This window comes from Neofelis nebulosa, chromosome 10 (assembly GCF_028018385.1).
Source record: "Neofelis nebulosa isolate mNeoNeb1 chromosome 10, mNeoNeb1.pri, whole genome shotgun sequence".
In the NCBI taxonomy this organism is placed as follows: Eukaryota; Metazoa; Chordata; class Mammalia; order Carnivora; family Felidae; genus Neofelis; species Neofelis nebulosa.
In genome coordinates this window covers 17,619,987-17,643,223 of record NC_080791.1, presented here as the reverse complement: position 1 = coordinate 17,643,223, position 23,237 = coordinate 17,619,987, and the positions used below count along the sequence as shown (strand labels likewise).

The window sequence follows — 23,237 nt, the reverse complement described above, 5'->3', positions numbered from 1 at the left end:
ATTCTTCTTTTGTGCTAGACTGTGAGCTCCTAGAAAGCACGTACGGATCCTATCATCTTTGCATCTCCATCCCTTATCATAGTGCCTGGCATACAATAGGTGCTCACTGTATATTCACTGAGTAAATCTGCATGTATTTTATATACGGGAAATTTTAAAGCATATTCAATCACTTTTTAGGAAAAAGTAAAATCATAGGCCTGAAAACCATGCAAAGTAGTGAAGTACTTTTATAAGGACACTAATCTCCTGCCTTGCCTAAATTCTAACTAAAGTAATTTGATTCCCCACCTACCCTAAAATAACTCTAGTTACAAATAAATTTTTCATTATTTCCTGTTTTTTAAAGTTTATCATATTTCACCTGGAAGCTAACAGACATCATGCTTCATATCATCAGTGAAGAAAGAATGTTCTTTAAAATTTATATAAATACTATTCTTTTCCTAAATTTTATTTTCTCTTTATAACAAGACATTTCTTTTTCTTGTTATAACAGTGGGGTATTTGAAACCAACATAAAATGACTGTTTCTTACTTAAAAGGTAATTACCAAGAATGGTATTTTGAAAAGTGAAAAAAATCAAGCCTTTGTAGTGCTTTGGAGTGGGGAGGGAAGAAGTCATGAAAAGGTCCCCTGAAAAAGAGGAGAAAGTTCTCTCTGATTTCACTATAAGACATATATGGAGAAAGGCAACAACCATAGTGCCAAAGAGCAAATTACTGAAAATGGAGTGTTAAATACGCAAGGCAATATGTGAACCCTTCCATACTGCATTTAGTCCAGGGAAAGCACATTAGTCTTTCTTCACCTTTGATTTTATTACATGACCAAACTTCTCGAAGTCTCACCTCTTAAGAATTAGCTTCAGGGAAGGGTGTGGAGAAAGACCATGTGCAACCTCATAAAAAAACAGCTCATTTTTAAACTGCTGCCAGACATACATGTTTTATGAGTAAGACCTCAGATAATCCTTTGATTAAGAAGCTTCTGGATTCTAAATGCACAATGCTGCCAGCAAGAGGAAGCCTTAACTTCCAAGTAGGCTGATTTCATTCTTTTAGACTATTACCAGCAACGAGGCTCTTTTCTAAGTTAAATTTTCTTCTACCTTAAAATTTTTCTGAAGACAAGAAAGATCCAATCAAGGTGAGCTACCATTTTGTTCTATCGATTCTCTTTACTAAAATACTTTATTCCAATATCAATAATCACTCATTCATAACTCACTTGATGTGTGCCCCCCCCCCCCCCCCCGCCCCGTGTCAGGCACTACGGGAGATGCACAGATAAAGATAAATAATAACAAGACAGTCAAAACAGTAGACACAAAGCAGGATGTCGAAGGTCAGACAACAGAGGAGTGGGGTGGACCTAGGAAAGCCCTATGTTGGAGGTAGTATTTGAATGGCGCCTTGTAGGAAGGAGAGTTAAAAGGAGGTAAACTGTTCAAGACAATGGGAATGGCATGAGCAAAAAAAGAATACCAAGCTATGTTTGGAAAGTGAAACGTTGGAGGAGGGGCTGGTATCTCTAGGTGAGTGGTAGTAGAAGTAAATTAACAGTAGGAGATTAGGGCAGAATGATAAACTGGAAACAAATTACAGCATATCTAAACTATCTGTACTCTCCTAGTAAGTGAGTGAATGACCAAATCCTTACTTTAGTAATACTAACAGAAAGAGTAGAATGGAGAAAAGGAAGTGAATCAATGTGAAACAAAGTTACGAGTCTACGAGAATAGTCTTATGTTGTGATGGAAAACTGAACAAAGCAGTGGTAACAGAACCGAGTGAGGGCTGAAAAATAACGTGAGGGTAGAATCAATGGGACTTGGCAAATAGTGGACTACCGAGGACAGGGGAAAGAGGGAAGTCAAAGGTAACTTCAAGAAAATGAGACTAGGTGAATGGAAGAACGGCAGTACCATGAAAAGAATCAGGGAAATCAAAAGAAAGTCTGATTTCTGGCCACTGGGAACAATGATGAATCCCACACTGGCCATTCCGAATTTGAAGGATGGTTAGGGGCACCTGGGTTGCTCGGTTGGTTAAACGTCTGGCTTCAGCTCAGGTCACGATCTCACGAGTCGTGGGTTCGAGCCCTACATCAGGCTCTATGCTAACAGCTGGGAGCCTGGAGCCTGGAGCCTGTTTTGGATTCTGTCTGTCTGTCTGTCTGTCTCTCTCTCTCTCTCTCTCTCTCTCTCTCTGCCCCTCCCCTGCTGCACTCTGTGTGTCTCTCTCAAAAATAAACATTAAAAAAAAAAATTGAAGGATGGTTAGAGTGAAAGTATTCAGGAAATGGTTAAAAATAGAAGACTGGAAACAGGAGAAAAGATCAAGGACAGAAAAGTGGACCATGCCTACATTTATAAGAGGGAAAAAGCAATCAAGTAAAGAAAAGTCAAAACAATTGCAGACAGAAAAGGACCAGATTAATGCAATACCATGGAAATGAAAAAAAAAAGGGCATCAGCACTGCCAAATTGTTCAGAGGAAGGTGAGAACTGAGAAAAAGTTTACTGATTGTTAAGGATCTTCTGGTTCACCTTCCAGATAGTATGTGTTCAGAGGTCAGATTTCAAGAGGTTAAGAAGTGAATGACTTATAAGGAAATAGAAGGTTCATGTTGTAGAATGCTCTTTGTCAGGCTAAAGAAGAAAGCAGAAAGAATAATAACTTGGTGAGAATAAGAGTCAAACCAAGGACTTTTATATTTATGAATCTGAAGAAGCTGAATTAAAAAAAAATAAGAATTTTTAAAAAATACACTCTGAAGTATCCAACCAGGACAGTTCAAGTACTAATAGTTTGCCTCTGTTACGGACTGCTGCTTGTGTCCCCACCCCCCCAAATTCATATGCTGAGCCCTAACCCCTAACGTAATGGTATTTGCAGATGGGGCCTTTGGGAGGTAATCAGAATGAGATGAGGTCCAGAGAGTGGGGCCCTCATGATGAGACTCGTGTCCTTAGAAGAAGAGACACCAGAGAGATTGTTCTCTCTCTACGTGAGCTCACACCAAAGAAGGGCCATGTGAGCACAAAGCCAAAGGTGGCCATCTGCAAGCCAGGAAAGAGAGCTCACCAGAATCTGGCACCCTGGTCTCATACTTCAAGCGTCCAAAACTTCAAGAAAATACATCTCTGTTATTTAAGCCAAGTCTCTAGTATTTTGTTATAGTAGTCCCAGCAGATTAAGACAGCTTCAAAAAGACATGGGTTAATTTCTGGTACATAATACTATCAGCTAGAATCTCTTCATGAAACAAGACAGAAGGTAGGAAGAAGCTGCAAACTCAAAATTCCCTTGCCCTTCTCTCATATCCCACAAAAATCCACAGAATTTTCCATTACGATAGTAGTGAGAAAAAGACAAAATTAAGTATAATTAAAATTGCAAATCAGAAACACGATCTGCTCATGATCAACGGACTCCAAAAGGTGCAGAAGGAAAAATAAGGAGAAATGGAATAAGTACTGACCTACTGCACCAGGCAGAAACCTAACAAAAGAAGTCCATACAAAACAAACATTTGGTTTCCTTTTAAAATGAGCAAAGTAAATCTACCTCACAAAGTAGCTCTAAAAATAGCCAAGAGAGTTCAAAATAAGTAATTTGTAAGCAAAGAACTAGCATTCGTCTAAGTGGTGAGCTAATGAATTTTACCCCAAGACCATATATAATCTCAAAAGTTAGAAGTGGGCTTGTTAAGAGACCCGACACTAAAGCAATGTCAGCAGTTGCTACAATTCTACTCCATCATATTTCAGTATTTCCAAGCTTTTCTGGACTCCCTAGAGATTCCCTTCCAACTGTGCTAACTGCACCAAGTCTGAAGGAGTCCATTCACACAGGTGATAAAATACTTGTAATGTCAAAGAGATTTAAGTTAGTACGCTAACTCTGTTCCGATCAACTCATCCCTTTTATAAGTGCTTTTTAAAGACTCACGGCTCAGTTCCTTCCAGAAAAGGTATTTCGAGGGTTTTCAAGAAACAGACCTACAAAGAAGCCACACCTTGTTTCCCCATTACCACTTTAAATGTTTCTATTACCAACAAGCGAATGGCATGCCTGAGCTAGCATTGATATCCCTATCACTGAAATATTAACATCCAAATCAAACAGCAAGCTTTTGCATACATACCACACATCTAGGAAAATGGTGGGGAGGTGAAATACAACACTGCAAAGGCTACTGGAAAAGAAGGGGGCCGTAAAGATGGTGTTCACATTCCTAAGGAGAGGATAAACCATAGGAAGCTCTTTACGAAGAACAGAAAGACGGAGTCTCGAGAAATTCGGAAGCTATTTCTTACTTATGAGAAGCCAAATACTTTGGAAGGGAGGAAAAACACAAACCTGCCATGCCATACAGCACGGTGCACATTTCATCTTGAACTACTGTAAAAGGTTTCACTGCACGAAAAAGGTACTGGTCACAAAAACCAAAGCAAAGAACCGTATTTATCCCACAGAGAAGCATTAACTGGTTTATAACCAAACACTGAAGCCTCGTAATATTAAAAAGTATGTGACACTGTGGGCTCAAGTGTCAGGAAATACAAATTACAAAATGTCTTACAGGGGGGAGGGGCATTCTCATATATTTGTTTCCTTTCATGTATGCCAAGCTAGGAAACAGCTACATCTGGGGGAACTTCCGTTTGATAGACTTTTTGTTCCTTTAGAGAAGACCTGGTTCTCCTTTGAGGACAAATTTGGAATCTTCATAAAAAGAAGTAACTTATTAGTCTTTCAGCTAGCTACTTTAAAAGTCTTGGCTCCAAGCAGTGCTTCTCCTATTCACTTTTCTCAAAAAACGAACTGGATGCCAAAACAAGGGAAGAGGACGGCAGGGAACACTGTGCAGAGGAAAGGGAAAAACACATATGAACTTCACAAACATGGTTTATATTCTCTTTGGGAGACAGGACACAGTCTAGAAATATTAGTGTTTCAATCTTCTGTTGCAAAAAGTTAACCATTCAGATTAAACCTGCTCTTTGTGAAAAATACCTTTAAAAGGTACCATTTTGAAATTTTCCCATTCAGAATAAGCTTCAGGGAAACTTATAAAAGGCGTAAACAAATTCTTCCAGCCACAGAAATAAAATACTTAAGGTATTTTTGCTGTTGTGGATTAATCATACACGAACAGCATTTTCAGATAATGAAGGCAATTAAAAACAAATAAAAAAATCAAATAAGAATTCCAGAGAACTGCTGACACCTCTGAATCACACCAGTGCTATACTTAGAGGGAAAGACTGGTGCCATGAAATTCTACATGATCCAATCTCCGCAAATGGGACACGGGAAGAAGATGCCAAGAATTCAAAGCCCATCCATGTTGCATGGAGGAGGCTGACTCAAACCTATCAGACATCATCACTTTCCCATCATCCACAAGATGGAAGAGAAGATGGGTCATGTGGCCTACCCTTACTCTACAATGTTAGTTTCTAGCAACCTTAAGCTTCCCAGTTGCAGCCACATTAAAACCCCGGCTCCCTTTCCCTGCAGTAGGTCATGCCATGCAGAGCAGACACAAGGAAGGCTGCAGTTATTTAAAAAAAAAAAAAAGGAAACAGCATGAAGCAAGCTCCAAAGGTGCAAGGCTGAATCAGCTACATTAGCTTACCATATATCTCGGATCTACTCTCCTCTGAACTAGACTTTGTCTTCTTGGAGGAGCTATCTGCACAAGAGCGGGAGAAAAGGAGAGAGATATAGAAAATATGGAGACCAATGTAAGGGGAAAAATTCATGGGGGAAAAAGAATGAATCATGATCAAGTTAAATCGTGCAAACACAAAGTATGAACATCACAGGTGATAGCACTTAGAACAGTCACGAACAGCACAGGTAATGACATATTTTAAAGATTTACCGAAGAAAAGATAGTGCAATAAAAATATGTTCAAACAAAACAACACATGAATAGTCTACAAAATGTATCATCTGACGATCGTAGAGATGGCAAAAGCACCAAAAGCTGTGATAATCTCATTTTGAAGCACTGCATCCCCTCCGCTAAATCTGTCTTTGGAGACAGCACATCACAGGTGAACAATACAGAGTAAGTCATTCTAACAAGACTAGACTATTTGGGTGCACTTGGGCAGAAACTCGTTAGCAAGACAGTAACTAATCATATAAATAAACAAAAGCCACTGAGCCTCATGATGTCAAAGTTAGGTAGCAGAAATAATTATCTTTTAATAGAAATCCACAAGTTATACCCCACCACAAAGCCTAAATTGATGATCGGGACTTCATTTTTACCTACTACTCAAGATGCAAGTAAATTATTAGCTATTCACTTCCTATTCTTCCCTGTCTAGATGATAATATTTTTTCAAAATAACAGTTTATACTAAGAATATGAAATATTAGACACCAAAAATATACTTTTAAAAATTAAAAATCGTATTTATAAACAAAAATATCTAAAAGGATATTTTATTTGTGTATCTAAGACCCTAGCATTCATTTACTTTATCTTTTGTCATAGGAACATACAACTGAGTAAAACTGTTATGAGCACAGAGAACACAAATCAGTTTCAAATGACAAAAGCAAAATTATCAAGCATTTTTTTATAAATTAAATACTGAGAGAGTTTATAAGGAGAAAACAAAAGACCGTATTTTACAAAAGGAGTTCAATCTGTATGTATAAAATTAAGAATTTAATAATCAGAAGTCTACTAGCATGAAAACTTTAGGAAAGATCAACATTACTTAAGACTCTCTAAGCTCAGAATACTTGACTGAAGAAAAAGGGATCTCTATTCATTCGCTTACTCTAAAATCGTACGATCATTAATTTTTGAAGTTGGATTTTATCTAATACTCCAATTTACCACAATCACACATGAATTTTTAAATAACTACAGAAATCTGTAGTTGTTACTGCTTTGATTTCATGAATTACTACTGTTCATACTTATGATTCATTTTAACACTAAGTCCTTGGTCTGACTGGAATCTCTAATTATGATATAATAACTATTTCTCTTCTCATGATTATTTTTTTAAAAATCACACTCTACAATGATGCTTCCATAGTGGAATCCATAGTGTTGAGTGTTAAAAACGCATGCAACTCCTCCTGAATGCACAGGTTTTATATTACATCACTGAGGAGGAAGGAGAGTCCTGAACAGACCAAACAGTAACTCCTGGTGTTTCAGGTAGTTCTACAGCTTAAGCTGTATTAGTCTGAACTTCATTACTCTCAATAGTCTTTGGAAAAATGGTGTTTTACCTGTGGGATCAAAATCATGTGATGCACTGCGCTCAACTTTCTGCTTCTTATCTGTTGGTGACTCTCGGTTCAAAATACTTCCATGCCTAAATTAAAGTAAAGCAATCAAATATTTACTACAAGCAAATCAACAGAATAAAAACTTAATTTAAAAATTGCTGATCAGTTTACCCTATACAGTCTCATAAATCTCTCTAACGCATGTTTTTCAAGAAGTTTTAAATTCAGTCTGTGCTATGTGTAATAAAGAGTCTATTTATTTGGTTATATAAAGTGCTTAAAAATAATAAAAGTAGTATTTAGCATGAAGTCTATTTTATTCTTAGAAATAACTTAAATTCTTTCAGTGGTTTTCACAAGTTACTATTATTTCCACCGAACAGGTAAGAAAACAGTGCCTGAAAATAATTAAACACATTCCTCGACCAGACTCTACATATACTATGATCAGGTTCAAAATCACTGTGTAAATATAACATGGATGAGAAAAGTTAAAAAAAAAAAATCTTAGGCAAGCCTCACTATAGCTCTAGCTACAGAAGTCAGGCAGGCCCAGTTGACACTAGAATTATTATTTTTCCTATGGCCTACCCAACTACAGTGATCAAATAGTGGCTGGGCAGCAGATAAGACCCTCACAGTAACACATACACTACTAATTAACTGAAATGTCAAGATCAGCATTGGTATCCTGGACCACACTGTCACTAAAAATGACAAAAGTAGTATAATAGTTAGGAATGATATACTACCTACGTTGTAAATAATATTCACAACAACCAGGATGAGAAAGAGATGTTGAAGAACAAGTACTGAGGAAAAGGCATTTAATCCCAGGGTATGAATACATATGGAGATATGGATGTGGGCATAGGCATATTTGAACACTCTGGATTTTTCCCTTTACTGGCTTAAAGTAATTAAGACTGATTCAGTTTGCCAGAGTTCATTAACTAAAGGCAGCTGTAGTTACCCAAGTGATAAAACACATCAAAAACTGGCAATCCATTTGCACTCCCCAAGCTACTCACAACTGAAAACAGTCACAATAGATTTTAAAATTAAATCTCTTCATAGGGAGTGACCTTAACTATCAATTTGAACAAACTTTTAAAATGCTTATATTAAAAACATTGAAAATGTTATCAAAACAATGCTCTCTCCAGAAAAAATATGCAACACCTGTTATATTTTAAATTTGTAAAACATTTTGATATTTTAAACTACTTAATATAAAAAATCCACATTTTCAAAAGCCACAAAAATCCACCATAATTTCGAAGGAATGCTTCTAATTAAGAGTTAACCTGAACATATGAAGGGCAACTGAACAACTTACCTTATAGGTTTTTTGAGGGGAAACCTGAAACAAAGGAAAGAAAAAAAAATGGGTTAAATGTAGTTATCTCACTGGTAAGACTGTTATTCAATTTATTCATTCTATTAAACCAGAATAAGAGATTTAAATCTTACACTAACTTTCCCAAAGCAAGATTCAACAAACAGGCAGACAAAAAAGCTAGATTCTATTTTTTTAATATCTTAATTCCTTTGTTAAATCTTAAATTTCAGGTGCTAGGAGCTGTCACTAAAATCTAAATATTAAGTGCTCAGCACTATTCTAAACTGTTAACATGTACTATCTCATTTAATCCTTATATACTTATATATACATATACATATACATATTATTATTATTATTTCCATTTTACAGGTTAAAAAGACTGAGGTAAAGAGAAATACCTTACCGTTAAAATATTCTACCTCGTTTCCCTGGCAGAGAAAGTTTCCTCCCTTCCGTCACCCCCTCCCCAACCCTCACAATCTGGGTGCTGATTACTGCTCTGTTGACCTGCATCTACTACCCTTTGATCATAATCAAATCACAATTCTTGTTTATTTACGTTTGGCATTTATAACAGAAATCTAGAGAAAATACCATCGCAGGATTATCAGTTATTAAGAATATGTTCCAAAAGTAGAAAACAAAGGTTACATCTTTTCTTCTTGCAGTTCTACAAGCTATAAAGAACTGCATTTCCTCCCGGTTGTCTTTTTTAAAGAAATATTATTGGGGCTTCCTGATAAGAATTTGATGTTACATATAAACACTAAGTCTCTAAGTGTTCCCAAACTTCTTCCCATTCTCCTTTTCAGGTCTGTCCTTTCAGAAATCACCTCAACCTATGGCATTTTATGTAAAGATTATTTAGCCTGCGTAATAAAAACAGGCTTTCTTAAGAATAGCCATAAAATTTTTTTTTTAAAAAGGTTATTAGTAAACACAGTAAGAAAAACAAAACAAAACAATGACATTCGAATGACTTTTATTTGTCATGGAGATAGTTTAGTTAAAAAAAAGAAAAAACCCTCTAACATAAAAGTTTAATTACAATTTTCTTTAACTCCCACATGAGCCAAAATTGATCCAAAGAAAAAGACAAAGAATCTAAAAACTTCCGTGATAAGTGCATGTTAACTCACAACAAAGTCAGGGAAAATGGGTTCTGGGGTAAAGAGCACATTGCTCTACTGAATGTACCAATTACAAACGATTATCAGACTTTTAGAAATAGTTCCTAAGAAGTCCATCCCTACTTGTTGGGGAAGTGGGGAGGTGGGAATGTTTTTTAATTTGGAAACAAATATAAAAGTTGGCAGGAAAGAATTCCCAGCTGAGTTTCTGCAAAGGATAATACCTGCAGTTAGCAACCTCAGCCACTCTTCCTGATAGCCATTACAGAAACTCCTACCCCAAAACAATGGCCGCTTGCGTCAGGGGTTGACTGCAACATCCAGGGAGATTCTGGTAAAGAATCCCGGAAGTTCCCAGACTACTGATTGAAAACCAGCTTCCTGAGCGGTTTTCTCTTACTAGGGAATGGAAGAGGAGGGGAAAGAAGATAAAAATGGAATGAAAAGATGAACAAGGACTACTGTACAGGAAAATGTGCTTATTACCACAATCTACTTACTAAATTCTTAAAGCACAGATGAAGAACAAACATTTTTAAATCACAATAATTTTTCTCTAATCACTAAATTGCAGTTAGCCCGACACCAGGCTGATGAAACGGTTCTGCACAAAATCCTCTATTTTCAAGTCCTTGTCCATTCTGTAACCCAAGCATAAAACTGACAATCTCCTCTAGTTCGATATTTATGTAAAAGAGCTATAGTTGAATGAAGACATTATATTAATGTACTTAATCAAACTGTACCTGGCTTTTGAAAATACCACATTGATGACTTGGGCATTTAGCCAACAATGAACATGTTTGTGCTTATTTACATACACGTGTATGTATTCTTCCAGATGTAAGACAAAGTCCAAGTACTAATATGAAGAACCATAATTTAAAAAGGAAACTGGGGTGCCTGGGTGGCTCAGGTGGTTAAGTTTCTGACTCTTGATTTCAGCTCAGGTCATGACTCAGTTCATGAGTTTGAGCCACACATCAGGCTCTGCGCTGACAGTACAGAGCCTCCTTAGGATTCTCTCTCTCTCTCTCTCTCTCTCTCTCTCTCCTCCCACCCCCACCCCCACTTGTGCATGTGCTCTCTTTCTCAAAACAAATAAATAAACTTAAAAAATAAATAAATAAATAGGAAAGGGTTGTCAAAATTTGAGCCACTGGGATAAGGCAACTAGATGCCCTTACTTTTGATAACCTATATAGCAAGCACACTCATACGCCACAAATCCTAACCAAGGGCCTCAAGCTTATAATTACATTGACTCACTTGACTTCGGGATGCCTTTCTTTCTTTTTTTTTTTAACGTTTATTTATTTTTGAGAGAGAAAGAGAGAGAGACAGTCAGACAGAGCACAACTGGGGGACAGGCAGAGAGAGAGGGAGACGCAGAATCCAAAGCAGGCTCCAGGCTCCAAGCTGTCAGCACAGAGCCAAAAGTGGGGCTGGAACCAATGGACCATGAGACCATGACCCGAGCCGAAGTTGGACACTTAACCTACTGAACCACCTAGGTGCCCCAGGATGCCAGTTTAAGTTTATTCATTTATTTTGAGAGAGAGAGCATGTGCAGGAGGGGCAGAGAGAGAAGGAGAGAGAGATAATCCCAAGCAGGCTCTGCACTGTCAGTGCGAGGAGCCCAATGCAGGGCTCAAACTCACGAACCTGTGAGATAATGACCTGAGCCAAGATCAAGGGAAGGATGGTTAACCGACTGGGTCACCCAAGTGTCCAGGATGCCTTTCTTACAAGTTCTGAGCTCTAATATTAAAGCCCCAGGTAGCAACACACAGAGGCCTCCCCAAAGTTTTTATTTTCACACTCCACCCATGTGTTATTACAGTATAAAGGGAGTTATGATTTGATAATTACATAAACCCTAACCAAATAAATATTTATTCTAGTAAAACTTCTAATTATAGCCAGGTTTAACTATACATATATACATACACATATTTAAGTATATAATATGTATACACACATACATAATTTTCTAACTGGGATATTCCTTTAAGTTTGTTAAACAGAATTTGTTGTAGATGAAAAAAGAATTGGAAAGGGCCGCCAAACTTTGTGTTTTCACATATTTGCTTATAATGAAGAGCCTATAAGAAGTCATTTTTTTTTTATTTTTGTGAGAAAAGAGCTAGCCTTTGACACTGTTCCTATGAGAAATGTCCCAAAAGAAAAAATAGAGATGATCACACTCAAACCTTAATTCCTACCCTCTCTCTCCTTCAAGGTAGATATTTTTTTCTTGGGGTTAGTAATGATGAAGAATTTGGGACTCTGGATGGTTCTTAATAAGGGATGATTGAAATGAGGAGAATAAAGTTAAGGATATTTTACCTACATTGTTGGATTGTGGTCGAGTTTTCATTAGCAAACAATGTTAGCTACTAAATCTAGAATTCCAAAAAATTCCATTGTAAGATACATCCTGACTTTAGCAGTGTTAAAATTCAGGGTGAAAAGCCTGTGTACCTTGGAATCCATGACATATAGCACTAGTTTATTGGAATTCATGCCAGTGAGGAGAGTTTCCAGACAAAGAACTCTGCAAAATAGGTTACAGCTAAGATAATTCTAAGGCTCAATCCTCATAAAGTGATGGCAAATATCAATGCAAAAAATACAGTGTTCCAATACAGTTATAGGCAATGAAAATCACGTGTGACCTCAAGGCCTCAGGAACAGGGATGTCTCAGAAAACAAAGAACAAGGTTCACATTCTAGTTTGAAAAGGCACTCGCACTTGGGCGAGTTGCTTAACCTCTTTAACAATCATCTGTAAAATAATGACAATCCTACTACCTACCTTACAAATTTGTTTTGAGGATTAGATTAGAAAATAAGGAACATTAGATGAGAAGCACTGCCTAGCACAGAACAACCACTTAATGATTATTAGCTATTAGTTAAAATGCAAATAAAACCTGAACTTTAGAGACATAACTACAAATTAAGTAGAGGAGAAAAATAAACTTAACGACTAACAATATTCAAATAGGCTTTCAGTTCAGCAAAATCCACAGAAATGCAAAATCCAAAGCCAATGATGAAACCATAGGTTTAACGTGCCAAGCCATATTATATAAAATTAACGTCAATACTCAAGTTAACAAACTTCCCAGATGCTGCAGGGTAAAAGAAAAGATCAGGTTACAACCAAAACTTTTAATTTTCATGGCAAGTAGGGTCAGTGATTTTTTTTTTTTTAAGGCTGTGAAATTGTGCTGACCATACCTGTCACTTCTTAGCAAGAGAGTGCATTATTTCCACATCTCCTTTAAAATATCAAAATGATTAAGGCATCCCGTGTCCTGGATATAAACTAGGTTTTTTACTTCTCTGTTTCTACAAAATGATTGAAATAGCCTAAAGTACAACACTTAAATTTGAAATTACTCCAACGTGAATACGAACCAGCTAGCTCTACTATTACATCATTTTTCACAAAATAACAAACAAAACAGCTAAAAGGGCATCTGTACCCATAAGTACCCATAAGTACAGGGATTTAGAACATACTGCTGACTTTAGCTAAACTGTTAATTCAAGCTTTAGAGCTCTGGACAGTCAGATTCAAAGAACCAAAAGTAGTAATGACCACTACCACTCCTCCCCCTTCAAAAAACACCAGTCGTAGATCCTGTCACCACCTACAATTTATGACTGGCCTGGCTGAAAGTCACGAAAAGAACCAAAAATTATGGAAAGAACAAAAAAATAAAAGTCTGAAAATGACCTACCACTGTACCTTTTTATTAGGATATAGATCCAAAGCATGAAAAGTTGTTAGCTGAGCTGGCAATAAAACATTAGTTACATCAGAAAGACTCAAACAGAAGCTACAGCTGACAGGATGACTCATGGAGAATTTTTCATGGTGTTATTAGTTTTAAACCTCTGGACCTTGCAATACAAAACCACAAAATGACAAGGACCAAGGAGCTCAGTTCTGGTGTAATATCCAAAAACAATTGTAATTGTAATGTAATGTAAGATCTCAAGCTAACTTCTTAAATATGGTTTGGTATACTGTCACTGTTACTGAAGAACTTGAAACACATGACGACCCTCAGTAAGTGGCTCTTCTTTCCTGGACGTACTTTGACAAATCAAACGGTAAATTCTAAATTATCTTAATTGCCTCTGTCAGATATTGTAAGCTGGACACTGGTTGTTTCGGAACTGAGAAAAGTAGTTCACAATTAATGTAACAGCTTATTTATTACAGGCTCTCATTTACTCGTTGATAATCTGGAATAGTATCACTTTTGCAAATATTTCCTGTAAGGTTTCTAAATAACTTTCCTTTGAAATCATGAGTATCACCATTAACTTATACAGTGTCTTTTTAGACTTCAAATTACTCACTTCAAAAAACAAAGAGAACTGCCAGAAAAAAGTATGAGAACCTCAAACTACTTAGTTATTTGCATCCCATTCAACATCAGTCAAACCATCAAATCCATGATTATATGGATCTGGGCTTATATAAACAATAAACTGGACTCAACAGAATCATCTCATGATTTCTAAAATAATGACGAGACATAATTTTCATTTGATAGTGATTAAAATCTCAATCTTGTTTCACGATTCCCTATTTCAGAATTTGTTTGGAGAAGTGGTTCAAGACGGCAGTGCCTGAAGATCCTAAACTCACCTTCTCCCATGGACACAAAATTCAACAGCTAAAATGGAAGAATTTCCTCCGAAAAAGTTCTGTGAAAACTAGATGAACAGTGCCTCTACAACAAAAGATAAAAGGGCCACACTGAGACAGGTAAGGGAGGCAGAGACAGACATGCTCTTGCCAAAATGCCACCCCAGGGGCAGTGACCCACAATTGGGAGGGATCTCAAAAAATATGGAACTTTTTCCAGAAGGGTGAGGGGTTTGTGCCCCACATCAGGCACCCCAACCTGTGGGGCCTGCACCAGAAAGACAAGCCCTCAGAACTTTGTATCAACTAAGATTACATCCAGGAGAACCATAGAAACGTAGGTAATTAAAAAAAAATTAAAACACTCTTAAAGGTCTTGCAGGCAGACTCACTCACCTTGAGACCTAGCACAAAAGCAGCAGTTTGAAAAGTTCCTAGACCACATGTAAAGGAGACCGAATTACTCATCTTAAAGCAACTTCCAGAGAAGAAGGCACCTGATGGTTCTCTCTCCAAGAACAGAGTGTTGGCAGGTGCCATTTTTGTGATCACATTCTATCGTGCTAAGGCTGGCACTGGCGGGCACCGTTTTTATAATCTCCCTCTAGCCTGCTAGTGGAGGTTGGTATCCCCCTCTTCAGTGCCCAACCATGCCACAGCCAGGCAAACATCTCCTTCACCACCTCCAATGCCATAGCCATAGCTCCACCACAACCAGCAGGCATGTACAGAACACACAGGGGATGCCCTTTGAGAGCCTGGCTCTGGTGACCAAGGGGAACGCACTTCTGGGTCTCCGGGTCATCTCCTACAGAAGGCCACTCCATCAATACTAGGAGATGTAGCCGTTTTGCCTAATATATAGAAACGAACTCAGAAACTCAGGCAAAACAAAGAGACAGGAATGGGCTGCAAACAAAAGTACAAGACAAAAACTTCAGAAAAAGATCTTTATGAAACACAGATATGTAATCTACCTGATAAAGAGTTCAAAGTAATGGTCATAAAGATGGTCACGAGACTTGGGAGAAGAAAAGATGAACACAGTGAGAACATCAACAAAGAGAAAGAAAATAAAAGGAGGTACCCAAAAAAAGTCACAGAGCTGAAGAATGCAAGAACTGAACTAAAAAATACGCTGGAGGGGTTCAACAGCACCCTGGATGAAGCAGAAGAACAATCTGTGAGCTAGAACACAAAGCAACAGGACCCACCCAAACAGAGCAGCGAAGAAAAAGAAAAACAGAAGAGAAAATGAAACTTTAGGAAATGAAGATACGTGAAAGGACAGATGGGATAACATCAAGTGTAATAACACCCCCACTATAGGAGTCCCAGAAGGAAAAGGGAGAGGCAAAGGAGCAGAAAACTTATTTGAAGAAATAATGGCTGAAAACTTCCTCAATCTGGGGAAGGAAACAGACATCCAGGTCCAAGAAGCCCAGAGTTCTAAACAAAACAAACCCAAAGAAATCCACACAAAGCAATATTACAATTAAAACAACAGAAGTTAAAGATAAAGAGCCGGGTGCATGGGTGGCTCTGTCGATCAAGCATCCATCCGACTCTTGATTTCAGCTCAGGTCATGATCTCACAGTTGGAGATCAAGCCCCACAGCAGGCTCCACACTAGAGGGAGAGAGGTTCTCCCTTTCCCTTTGCCCTTCCCCCCTCTTTTGTTCTCTCTCTCTCAAAAACATAAATAAATAAAAATAAAGATAAAGAGAGAACCTTAAAAGCAGCAAGAGAGAAACAATTTGTTATGTACAAAGGAAACCGGTAAGGCTATCAGCAGAATTTTCAGCAGATAATTTGCAGGCCAGAAGGGAATGACATGACATATTTAAAGTACTAAAAGAAAAAAACTTCCAACCAAGAAAACCCAACCTGGGGGGTGGGGGAGTAGGAGGAGGATACTCTACCTGGCAAGGTTATCATTCAAAACAGAAGAACTAAGAATTTTTCAGATAAACAAAAGCTAAAGGAGTTCATCACCACTAAACTGTCCTTATCAAAAAAAAAAAAAAAAAAAAAAAAAAAAAAAGTTAAAAGAACTTCTTTAAGGTGAAAAGCAATGACACTAATTAATGACAAGAAAACACATGAAAGTAAAAAATCTCACTGGGAAAGGTAATATATACAGTAAAGGTGATGAATTAATCACTTATAAAGCTAGTATGAGGGTCAAAAGACAAAAGTAATAAAAATATCTATAACTACAATAATGAGTTAAGGGACACCTAAAATAAAAACCTATGAAATATGACATCAAAAACAAAATGTGGGGGGGATAAAAATGTAGTTTTGGAATGTGTTCAAATTTAAGTTGCCATCAACTTAAAACAGGCTATTATATAAATAAAGATGCTATTTGGGAACTTCACAGTAACCACAGAGCAAAAACTTATAGTAAATACACGAAAAAAAAATGAAGAAAAACCTGTACATAAACGAAAGAAGGTTATCAAACCACAGGGGAGAGAGAAAGAAGAGAGGAACAGAGAGGAACTACAAAGACAGCCAGAAAACAATTAACAAAATGGCAATAAGTACATACCTACCAATAATTACTTTATAAATGTAAATGGACTAAATTCTCCAACCAAAACGTACACTATAGTTGAATGGATTAAAAAAAAAGACTCATATATATGGTGCCTAAAAGAGACTAATTTCAGAAGTAACACAGAAACTGAAAGTAAAGGTAGGGAAAAAGATAGTCCATGCAAGTATGAACTGAAAAGAAAGCTGATGTAGATATGCTTTTACTAGACAAAATAAACTTTAAAACAAAGACTTCAATAAAAAGAAAGGCATTACATAATGATAAAGAGGTCAATCCAGCAAGAAGATATAACGTTTTTAAATAAATATGCACCCACCATAGGAGTACCATAGTAAATAAATATTAATGGACCTAGAGGAATAAACTGATAACAATACAATAATAGTAGGCATCAAAAGATGATCATCCACACAGAAAATCAATAAGAAAAAACTAACTAAAACAACACATTAGACCAGATGTCCTTAACAGATATATATGGAACATTCTATCCAAAAGCAACAGAATACACATTCTTCTCAAGTGCACATGGAATATTTTCCAGGACAGATCACATGTTAAGCCACAAAACAAGTCTCAATAAATTAAAGAAGACTGAAATCCTATCAAGCACCTAGTCTGACCACAATGGTATGTATGAAACTAGAAATCCATTTTAAGAAGAAAACTGGGAAAACCACAAAAATGTGGAAATAAACAGTATGCTACTGAACAATCATGGGGATATCCGAGAAATCTAAGAAATAAAAAAAATGCCTAAACACAACTGAAAATGGGCACCTGGGTGCCTCCGCCGGTTAAGCGTCAGATTCCCAGTGTCGTCTCAGGTCATGATCTTGCAGTTCGTGGGTTCAAGCCCTGCATTGGGCTCCGTGCTGAAGGCACGGAGCCTGCTTGGGATTCTCTCTCTCTCTCTCTCTCTCTCTCTCTCTCTCTCTCTCTCAAAAATAAATAAATATTAAAAATTAAAATTAAAAAAAAAAAGACAACTGACATGCAGCAAAAGCAGTTAGAAGAGGACAGTTCATAGCAATGCAGACACACTTCAAGAATCAGAATATGTTTGGGGCGCCTGGGTGGCTCAGTCGGTTAAGCGTCCGACTTCAGCTCAGGTCACGATCTCACGGTCTGTGGGTTTGAGCCTCGCATGAGGCTCTGTGCTGACAGCTCAGAGCCTGGAGCCTGCTTCGGATTCTGTGTCTCCCTCTCTCTCTGCCCCTCCCCTGCTCATGCATGCTCTGTCTCTCTCGGTCTCAAAAATAAATAAAAACATTTAAAAATATAATTAAAAAAAAAAAAGAATCAGAATATGTTTGTGAGCATAATAAAAATAAGAGGAAAAAAAATGTCCTCTTAATCTAGGATAGGCATGTTTCCGAACAAGATTTTACATAAAATACATTAAGATTGAATATTCAAATTTTGTAAACTGAAGAGAGAACTGTGCAAAATTTGTTAGGACAAACTGCTTTGTGTAGATTTGTCAAAGGTCACAATTGTACTTCTGAAAAAGCAGAAAGTCTTAGCTTTTACCTTTTATATTGAGGTGTCATTGAGACAAACTCCACCATCAATGTGAACTGGAGAATTTTATAAAAATGTAAAATTAAAATATAAAATAATATGTCAAATAACATATTGTCTAGTATATCAAAAAGTTCCACTCAAAATACAAATTCTTCTGTACCACTCTAAAGCATATATATATTTGCAGTTGGCCACTTTTATTAAAGAAAAAGTCTGAAACATCCATAAAAATAGCAGTTTGTAGCAAGGAATACCAATTCAACAAGAAAGCAAATTATAACAGATTTCTCTTAAATTTTCCTAAACATTTCTTAGCAAGTGCCAACACAATGATAATGGGAATCTTTTAGGAGAAGGAAAACCAGTCAGGATTTACACTGACACCCAAATCACAGAGTATTAGTCATGATCTCTGCGTACCTTCAGCTATTGTACTTGGTATGCACTCACTCCTTGACTACAAAGAAAGCTAATTCATATCATATCTATACCACAAAGCTGAATAAACAAGGATGTACCCCCCAAAAGTCACAGCACAAGGAAACACAGGGAATGAGAAAAGTATAAACTTGGCACCCATATACTCTAAAAATGTGCACAATTTCTTTGAACCAAACCGACACAGACCTATTTCTTACAAAGAAATAAAAACCTCATATACTTTGCAGGAAGAACTCTAAGAGAATAAGGATTAAGGACGTTCCATGCTTTCTACTTATAATTGTTACAATTATTTAAGAAATGCATTATGAGTAAGCATTTTGATGACATATCATTACATTTATATGTCACACTCCTTAGTTGGTGAAATATTTCCATAAATAAATAAAACTTACAGGATATATGAATATAAAATATCAGTAAAGATAAGACTAAAAAAAACTGATCATAGCCAATATCATTACAATTAAATCTTCTATATAACACACATCCCACCTTCATAAAAATGTCTCATTTTCTTCTAAGGAAATTTTTTTTTCATTAAAAACACTTTTACCAGCTATGTATACAATGAATGTTATAATGCAATTTTTCATTTTTAACTAGAGACTTCTCTTCATAAATGCTTTCGTTCTGGCATCAAATATTACCAATTCTTCAATTCCCCTTAGCCATCCACTTAGTCTATCAAGAAACCACATTTTCTATGACAAATCTGAATACCCCAAACTTTCAAACCAGCACAAAGGAAAAAAGACCTCTGATTCTGAGAGGGAAAGGTGAGAAAATTAGTTATATGCAGGCTATCTCACATCTTCTTCTACAAGAGTTTTTCTTGGCCCAAAACTATGGAGTTAGAGTAGAGGGTATACAGTCTTATCAGTAACATGGCTCACCACAACACTGAATTTGGAAAGTTGGAGGGAATGTGTGTTTTAAATATTTTGACATGGTTCTTTACATCACTCCAGATCTGGGAATCATTTTTAATTCACTGACATTTAGTTCTATTTTCTTCTTTATTTTTTTTTAATTTTTTTTTTTCCAACGCTTTTTATTTATTTTTGGGACAGAGAGAGACAGAGCATGACCGGGGGAGGGGCAGAGAGAGAGGGAGACACAGAATTGGAAACAGGCTCCAGGCTCCGAGCCATCAGCCCAGAGCCTGACGCGGGGCTCGAACTCACGGACCGCGAGATCGTGACCTGGCTGAAGTCGGACGCTTAACCGACTGCGCCACCCAGGCGCCCCTATTTTCTTCTTTAGATACTAAAAATGTGACTTATCCCAACACACTTTCAACAGGTAAGACTACTGACATTAATTTCTAAATAGATCTATGTTACCAATAGTATTTTTCTAACATTTTCAAGAGAACTCCTCTCTCTCAAGGGACTGAAGAATGAGACTGTTATCTTTCCAAAAGTGTAGTTTCCTAGAAAGCAATAGTTTTCTACTTTTCAACATGAAGAAATATCCTCTTTATTCCCCCAAAAATATATGCACTAAAGTTTTAAAAATTAAAAAGACAAAATAGAAAATAAAAATCACCCAAGAGTTCAATACCCAGTATTTTTATGAATACTTCCCCCAACTTTACTAAAAATACAGACTTTTCTATTTGTATATAGTATAGCTACAGTGTAAAAGTTTCTTTTTGTAACAATTACAGCATATAGGCCATACCGTTTGGTAGACTTTTTAACTAATGAAACATTGACATAATTTTACATCATTAAATATTTCACTACAGCACTGATTTTAAATTGTGCTGCACACAACCTTAAGGGTTCAAAAGACGTCCCTCAGAGAGCACAAGTGGGTAGATGGGAGGGAGTTTTAGGTTCCCTGCACATCAGAGCTGCTTAGCTTTTATTAATTTTATATTCTGAGCTTCCAAGTAAGATAAAGATTTGAGAAAGAGATCTCTAAACAAATAATTCCTGATAGCTACAGAGTGCTTTGAGATAGGCTATTCAATTTAACCAATTATCTTTTGTAAATATTTGGACTAGGCCCATTTTTTCAGTATGACAGGCATTGTTGTAACAAATAACCTTGTAACTCAAATTAGGCACTCCCTCTTGATTTCTTCCTTAGGATGAATTTATCTATAGTAAAGAATCCACATGGGAGTTTGGACTTGAAGAGGAGTTTGTGTGTGTGCCAGGTAAAGAGAAAAGAGAGGACACACTATTCCTTTAGCTCAATCCCATGGACTCATGCCTAACCCTTATGGAAAGACACAGCAGCAAGAAGCTAATAAAGGAGACATTTTGGGAACAGACCTTGTAAGACAAAGGGCCAGAGTAACATTACGTTGGTGTTCAAGTTGACAAAATTTTTCTCACTAAATAGACGAAAGAGATTCTTTCTGTTAAAAGTGAAAACAACACAGAGGAACCATATAAAAGCCACAAACTGAATAAATACCAAAAAGCTGTATTTATATTTTCTAATTATAATACCAGAGTTACATTTGAAAAACAAGTAAACATAGATGAGGAAGATGCATTACTTACTCAGTGTGGGAACTGCACATAAGTGCATACAGAGATTATCGGTTCCCCTGCATTAAACGTGAAAGCAACCCCTAAACTGGGCACTACCACAATTGTTATAGGTTGAATTGTATCTCCCCACAAAGGTACATTGAAGGCGCACCTGGGTGGCTCAGTAGATTAAGTGTCCGACTTTGGCTCAGATCATCATCTCACAGTTCATGGGTTTGAGCCCTGTATCGGGCTCTGTGCTGACAGCTGAGCCTGGATGGAGCCTGCTTTGGATTGTGTGTCTGTCTCCCTGTGTCTCTCTGCCCCTCCCCTGCTCACCTCTTGTCTCTCTCAAAAATGAATAAACTTTAAAAAATTATTAAAAAACCAAAACATTGAAGTCCTAATCCCTAGTACCTGTGAATATATGACCACATTTAGAAACAGGATCACTGCACATGCTTTGGGTGTCATATCTAAGAAGTCTTTGACTAACTCAAAATCACAGAGATTTTCTCCTATATTTTCTTGTAGAAGTTTGAGAACTTTCCAGCTTACTTTCAGGTCTTTTGACATATTTTGCAATAATCTTGGTATAAGGTGTGAGGTATGGATAAAAATTTATTTTTTTTATATATGAATATCCCACTGTTCCAGCATCAATTGTTGAAAAGACCATCCTTTCTCCACTAAATTGCCTTTGCACTTTTGTTAAAAATCAGTTGTCCATATAGATGTAGGTCTATTTCTGGGATACCACAGAAGTGAAGTTCCCTTCTTATCACACATCAGGGGGTGTACAACTGGACTTGTCCCTTGTAATCATGTAAGCATGCTAACCATGATCATTTGGTCAAGGTAGGGTTTACCAGACTTCTCCCTGCAAAGTTACATTTTTTCAATTTTCATACTCTATTCTTTAAAAGCAGGTCACTAAATCCAACCAATACTAGGGGTTAGGAAGATTAAGCTCCATTTCCTGGATAAAGGAGAATGTACACATGCTATTTGGAATTCTTCCGTAAGGAGTATTTCTGTCTTCTTATTTATGCAATCATTTATGTCAATACTGAACTCATATGTATTATTTTATACTTGGAATTCTAATCCAATACATTACTTATTTTCCTGCTCAGTTTCAGCTTAAGCCATTCACAGGTATTTCAGGTCGGCACCTGTTTCCTTTTGATATGTCCCCAGCCTTTTTTTTTTTTAATGTTTATTTGTTTTTGAAAGAGAGAGACAGAGCGAGTGGGGGAGGAGCAGAGTGAGAGAGAGGAAGACAGAATCCCAAGCAGGCTCCAAGCTGTCAGCACAGCACCCAATGTGGGACTCGAAGTCACGAACCATGAGATCATGACCTGAGCTGAACAGACTCAACTGACTGAGTCATCTAAGCTCAGCCTTTTGTTTTTTGGAGCATTTCCTTGCTTCTGGCACTATAAGGTGCTCTAGACTCCTCTTTTATTTTCCCTAATCCAGCCTTGGAATCAACCATTTCTCCAATGAGCTATTTACTGGGGATTGGTAGTTAGAAACCAAGATCTGGGTTCTGGGTGTGCTTCCTGTTATTTCTATGCCTCCTCAGCAGACAGAACTAGAAAATCAAAGATTGCCTCAGTATCTATCCATATTTATGTATATATTAAGCTAAACATGAGTTCATACTGATGTCTATAATTCTAATCCAGTACAAGGTTCATTGATCTTCCCTCCTTGCTTAACTCCCCTATGTGACAATGAGAAAATTAGCTTCCATCTACTCTGTACTCACAGGATAAACTCC

General features: G+C 37.0%; 1 protein-coding gene across 5 annotated transcripts in view; it reads right to left on the bottom strand.

Moving 5' to 3' along the window:
• Positions 1-23,237, bottom strand: part of ARHGEF12 (Rho guanine nucleotide exchange factor 12) — a 150,740-nt gene that overhangs the window by 69,276 nt on the left and 58,227 nt on the right. For 3 of the 5 annotated variants that reach the window (XM_058687066.1, XM_058687068.1, XM_058687069.1), the window contains exons 2-3: positions 8,618-8,641; positions 7,279-7,364 (exon numbers count right to left, since the gene is read on the bottom strand). In XM_058687066.1, coding sequence (XP_058543049.1) covers positions 7,279-7,364; positions 8,618-8,641 — 110 coding nt within the window. Of the gene's footprint in view, positions 1-5,650; positions 5,708-7,278; positions 7,365-8,617; positions 8,642-23,237 lie in introns of all 5 variants that reach the window. The other 2 variants (XM_058687067.1, XM_058687065.1) reach the window with 1 other exon arrangement.